Genomic DNA, 6,000 nt, shown 5'->3' on the forward strand with positions numbered 1-6,000 from the left:
TTGCAATATTCAGCACCTATTCCCTGCAAAAACCCAAGCGGCTTATCAATGTGATTGGGGTGTAATGTGTTCCCTGGGGTCACGCACCCCCCTGGCATTATTCTGCACCCCCCCCCCAGGGGGGCCATCCCACTATTTGAGAAACACTGTTATACACCACCATTTCGGCTGCTTTTGATAAACATTCAGTCCTTACATCTGGGCACATACTGTCTACCATCTTTCTGCTAAAATTTACATATCGCACAATGTTTCTATTAGTTTTTTCATTCTAATAATAAACATTTCCCAAGTTTCTTACAAATAATTTTGAATCCTTGGCTAATACCGTAATTGCATACAACAATGCACATAAAGCATATTCATGCCCCTACAAACACATTTATTCCTTTGCTACAAGCTATCTTTATATGTTTGTCCATAAGTACCTTAAACAATTAAAGGGACGTCCTCCATTCTTGTGTATATCCTACTAAGGGCTTACTTGATGTTAAACCATTCACTATACATTCCATTTTTGTTCACTGATACTTTATTTCCATCATGGAAGTTTAATAACCAGCCTTCAGCTACACATTCACGCGGAACTTTCCATAATTCAAGCCCGTTGCTTTTCTATAATAAAAATAACCTCTTTTTTATAGTCACACTCATGGACCTGAGGCACTCTGTAGTACTGTATAACACTTTTGTGTCTGTTCTAAACAGCATTCTGTAACCACTTGTATCAATTTTCATCCTTTGGGGAGCTAATTATCTTATTTGTTGGTTTATTTATTTAAAACAATGTAGCTGCCCATCGTCTGGGTGGCTTCAAAACTTCTAATCCATTTTCATACATCACTTGTCCTTTCTCTTCCTACAGAATTCTACTTTCACTCTTTGTTTCTTTCACTTTTCTTCTCTCATCCTTCACTCATATATCCAAACAAGTTTACACTTCTAACTGAGTGAAATCATTGCTTGTTGAAGCACATTCATCATAATTAGAAGCATGGCCTAATCGGAGGCTTATCTATTTCTGGCTATTTTATTTATAATGAGTCAATTGCAGTCAAGCACCTTACAGTGCAAGGGTCAGCCCTTCAAGGTAGGCCAGGTGGGGAAAGTAAAGATTTCAGGAATTTCATTTTTCTTTATTAGCATAATGACAAAATCTTGAAAGCCCCCATGAATTTACCTTACCCTCTTCTTCACACTAAACAACCGTTAAGACCAGGTTTTTTTGTTCTAGAATTGAGTTATTCATTTTCTCTTAACATTACTTGCATTCCTCCTTCAATGAGTTATCTTCATGCTCCTTTATAGGAAGAATATATGATAGAGTATTTTCCTGTATGTCAGCATAAGTATGGAAGAGAAACAGGAGTTATTAAGGTTATGATTTCACAAAGGCAAAGTTTAACATACTGAAATAAATATAATTCAGAATTTTAGAATCAATAATCAACCATGTTGGAACAGAAATATCTTAGGACTTTTGAAATTTAGTTGAGAGACAAGACCTAATTTCATATTATCAAAATTAGTTTGGGTAATACAGTTTCTATTTTCATATTCTTAAAGTTGTTTTTCAACCAAATGAAATAAGACTTGCAGATAGAATTATTTAATAAAAAGTAACTTGAAATGGTCCCAATCTTAAACATGTTGGGAGGAAGATAGATTATTCGTAAGATTTTAGGAGACCTCAAAGGGATGTCAACAACTATGTTTTTAAGGTAGTCATGAGACCCTGACCTGTTTGCAAAAGTCACAGCTGCAGTGGTATCTTAAAAAGAATAGATTGGATTTTGGTGTGTGGAGTTTTAAAGTTTTAACTTTTATTAGGTAGACTTGTTTCCATTTAATAAACCCACACGTGACCGAGAATTTACTTTGTAATTTTCATATTGGGTTTTTTTAAACTTCCCATTCAAAAAGATAGGTGGTGGTTACTGGTATCCTTGGCAGTTTTTGAAGAATGAAAAGAAATGCATTATTTTAGTTTTAAAACACCAAGTCACCTTTTGAAAAATAGTGTAGTTTTGTAATTCATAAGCTGATAAGAGCTTTTTAATTGTGATATACTCAATTTTGCTTTTGCTGGTTTGTTTAATAAGTCGTACTACAGAATCATGTAACACACATTCTAGTTTAGTGCTATAAATTGGTCCAGGCAAATGTGTAAGTGTTTTTCTGACCTTAAAACTGGGTGATTAGGAGATTTTCTACATCTCCCAGGTTTGATCATCTAGAATTTTAATCACATGCCGCACATTATAAATCCTCACAAATTGCCTGAATGATCATCTTTCCTCTCTTTTTAGATTGTACCTTCTTTCTACCCAACGTTTTCTTAATTCACATTTTATTTTGCTTTAGGAACTTTTTAAAAAACCATAATTTCCTTTCCTTTCCATGAGACAATTCTTCATGAATAGATCCACTAGAACATTATTAGTCAGCGGACTTATACTTCAGTTGTCCTCCATTAAGTCAATAGCTAGTTGTTTAGCACTCTTAATTTGTTTTTCCTGCACCAAATAATAAATTACTAACTTCAAAATTTGATCTAGAGATTTGTGGCACCTGTCCTCTCCAATATTCAGTCGCTATAATCATTGCATGATCCCATAAATATCCATAGCATGCTACAGTTTTAGGGCTTGTTGCAAAATATTTTTTTTGGTTTGATTTTATTGAAACACGGATTCTGTGTAATTATTCATTTATTTACCTCTCCTTTAATTTTAGGGTCCCTTGGCTAATGTACCCAGTATGGATTCTATGTCATTAAAAGCTGCAATGGTGAGTTAAACCTTTTCAGCTGTGTTGTAGAGGAGACGAGGGGAAAATTGGGATAAGATTGTGAGAGTGGGTGTTTTAGTTTCTTTTTATTATTGTGTTATCACTGTTTATAAGATGCTCCTCTAGATATAAGAAGGCTAATTTGTATTCCAAGGTGTTTTCAATCTAAAATTTTAGGAATAAGGGAAAGGGAAAACAAAAAGGAAGCCAAGTTCAGTTCAAGGTTTGGGTGTGCTGGGTTTTTTTTTTTGGTCTGTGGGTTTAATAAATGATGGGAGCCTGGGGGGGGGTGTTATTTCACTGTAAAGAAATTTTAGAATTTAATTCTGTACTCGCTTCTAGTTAATCCACTAAAGAACAATACATTTTACTGTGATATGGAGGATATGACATTGATTTAATTTTCATGTTCATTTTCATATCAGCTATTTTTCCAGATAAGTTATTTTGATATAGTATGTTTGGTAGTGTTTTATAACATGGGAGACTTCAGAAATTGCATTCTAAGGCAAAAGTTGGACTGAGTCATTTCAAAATATGTCTACGTTTGACAGTTGTTGATAATTCAGATTGGAAAAATATAATAATTGACATCTATAAACTATAAAGGATTACAGTTAAATAGCGGGGATTTTTTTCTGAGGTGAAATTAACTCATGTAGTGCGGAGCAGTGATTAGAATGAGGCAAATGAGAAGAGAGCATAAAGAACAAGAATAAGATAGGCTGGGCTGACTCCCTTTCCTCATATAAAGGATTGCTCCCCAGTGCAAAAGCTGGGCAAGTATGAAACATCTCCATGTTACAGCTTAGTTTTGGTTGAGTTGTATTGGGGATCAATGTAACAATGTCGTTTGGCGGGCCCCAGGGGAAGAGCCTTCTCTGTGGCGGCCCCGGTCCTCTGGAATCAACTCCCCCCAGAGATTAGAACGGCCCCCACCCTCCTTGTCTTTCGCAAATTACTCAAGACCCACCTTTATCGCCAGGCATGGGGGAGTTAAGATATTCCTTCCCCCTAGGCCACTACAAGTTATGCATGGTATGTTTGTGTGTATGTTTGGTTTTATAATGAGGGTTTTTAGTTGTTTTATTAATTGGATTGTTACATGCTGTTTTTATCATTGTTGTTAGCCGCCCCGTGTCTATGGAGAGGGGCGGCATACAAATCCAATAAATAATAATAATAATAATAATCATCATCATCATCATCATCATCATCATCATCATCATCATCATCAACTGACTTTTTGTGCATCCAGATTCTCCTTTTCCTGGAGCATTAGAATACATTTGTATAGTGTTTGGCTCTAATTCTTGCCTTCAGAGCAGTGGGCCTGTCTTTTGAGGGCTACACATCCACTAATACCTGCCCTTCTCTGTGACAGGTCCAGTTTGATCGTTATTTGTCTGCTCCTGATGGCCTGTTAATGCCACAGATAAACTTTCTCCTGAGCACAACTGTTAAGTAAGTAAAATGTTTCTTTTTTCCCCTTTCTTTGACAGAATCAGAATTAGTTGCTTTCCTTTACATAAGAATCACTGTCAAATGCTCAGAGGGGGCTGATTTGGGGACTGAGCAAGTCTAAAGTGCCCTTGACTAGCCGATACACTGAAGGATGATAGCTTACTCATTCACAATTGGTTTTTACTATGTGAGACAGGCAGCAGGACCATTTTGGAAACAGATTGTTTGGCTGAAAGACTCTTTCTTTTCAATGGGTGCAGTGCTTTTGCCAGGAAGCTGGTTGTAGCCATCTTTTGGGTTTGTTCGCACAGCTATTTTACATCTAACCAGTTGTTTGAGGGATAAAGGGGATGCATCCACATGTTTAGCTGCAAATTGTATACTGTTCCAGTCTAGGAAAGGGGCATGGAGTTGTAGGAGGTGGGCGGGCAATCCCAGAAGAATGATTAAACTGATAAGCTGCAATTTATTTCTATCATCATCATTAAAAGGTATGGGTGTATAAAATTTCATAAAAGAAAGACTTATCCCTTGTGGCTGTTTCAGAGGTCTACTGCTGCCATATAATTGGGGGAAGAAATCACATAAAACTTTGCATAATGTAGAGCCTCAGACCATCCTGCCATTGCTCCCAAGAGTATTTGCTTTCTGCCTACTGCAAGAGGTTGCATTAATTTACAGTGAGTGGAGACAGGGAGCTATTTAGGATGGCCTTCATTTTTTTCTTCCCGCAAAGAAAGGGAACATGCTCTCGCTTATCAAGGCAATTTTTATGTTTATTCTGTTATCATCAGTTGTATATTTACATGTCTAATTCTGGTTGTGTTTTAGACAACAGATAATAAAACAGTCCACAGAATTGGTCTGCCGAGCTTACACTGAACTGTATGCAGCTGTGATGAATCCTGAAAATGCTTATAAAGATCCGGAAACTATATTATATAGATCTCCTCATCAGGTTCAGTCACTTCTCTCATAATTGTATTGACCAAAACTTGCCTTTTAATACACTGATTGCATTACCCAAGAACGGACATAATGCAACTTTGAAATGGGCAAGGACAATGGAATATATTTTTTTTTGCAGAAGACTGTTGCTTGAGTTGCAATTACACATGTAATTATCTGAAACCCTACTGACTTTGGGGTGGTGGTGTTTAAATTGTATTGCTGTATGACAGCTTTGCTATATGCCAGCATTTAAAATAATTTATTAGAACTTGGGATTTGCCATAAGGCTTTGTCATAATTCAGATTACTTTTTGTTATGATGGTAAAATAAATGGTGGACATTTTCTTATTTTGGTGATTGAGCCAGTGTTGGTATTTCCCTGCTATTTTTCCTTCAAGAGTTTTTAACAAATTATATTGAGCCTATGCACAAATCACACTTTAGTTCACTTGATTAAAACCCCAGTGCTAATATTCCCAGATTTTTTTGAAATGGTTAGCTACAAAGCTTTAAAAATGTAGACAAAGAAAAGTGATTTAGTTGCCTTAAAAATGAGGAAGGGACAACTTGCTATGACATCGACCAGAAAAAACAGATAATCTGGAATTTTTATAATAATTTATATTTTAAAAATGATTCCGTTAAGGAGGAACAGATAGAAAATACTTTTGAATTGGCCAACCTTCCAAAAGTAGCAGAAGAAGTCGAAATGTTAAATGAACAGGTTTCAATAACAGAGTTAAGAGAAACTGTCAAAAATCCAAAAAAAATATAAAGCTCCGGGACCTGATTGT

General features: G+C 36.0%; 1 protein-coding gene across 3 annotated transcripts in view; it reads left to right on the forward strand.

The window, feature by feature from the left end:
* The window catches only part of COG6 (component of oligomeric golgi complex 6), a 28,777-nt gene extending 23,223 nt beyond the window's left edge, over nt 1–5,554 (forward strand). For all 3 annotated transcript variants that reach the window (XM_070732785.1, XM_070732783.1, XM_070732784.1), the window contains exons 17-19: nt 2,737–2,790; nt 4,175–4,254; nt 5,086–5,554. In XM_070732785.1, the coding sequence (XP_070588886.1) occupies nt 2,737–2,790; nt 4,175–4,254; nt 5,086–5,233 (282 nt within the window). In that variant the 3' untranslated portion in view covers nt 5,234–5,554. The remainder of the gene's footprint in view (nt 1–2,736; nt 2,791–4,174; nt 4,255–5,085) is intronic.
* Nucleotides 5,555–6,000: the final 446 nt, after the last annotated feature.

This window comes from Erythrolamprus reginae, chromosome 1 (genome assembly GCF_031021105.1).
Source record: "Erythrolamprus reginae isolate rEryReg1 chromosome 1, rEryReg1.hap1, whole genome shotgun sequence".
NCBI classification, from domain to species: Eukaryota; Metazoa; Chordata; class Lepidosauria; order Squamata; family Dipsadidae; genus Erythrolamprus; species Erythrolamprus reginae.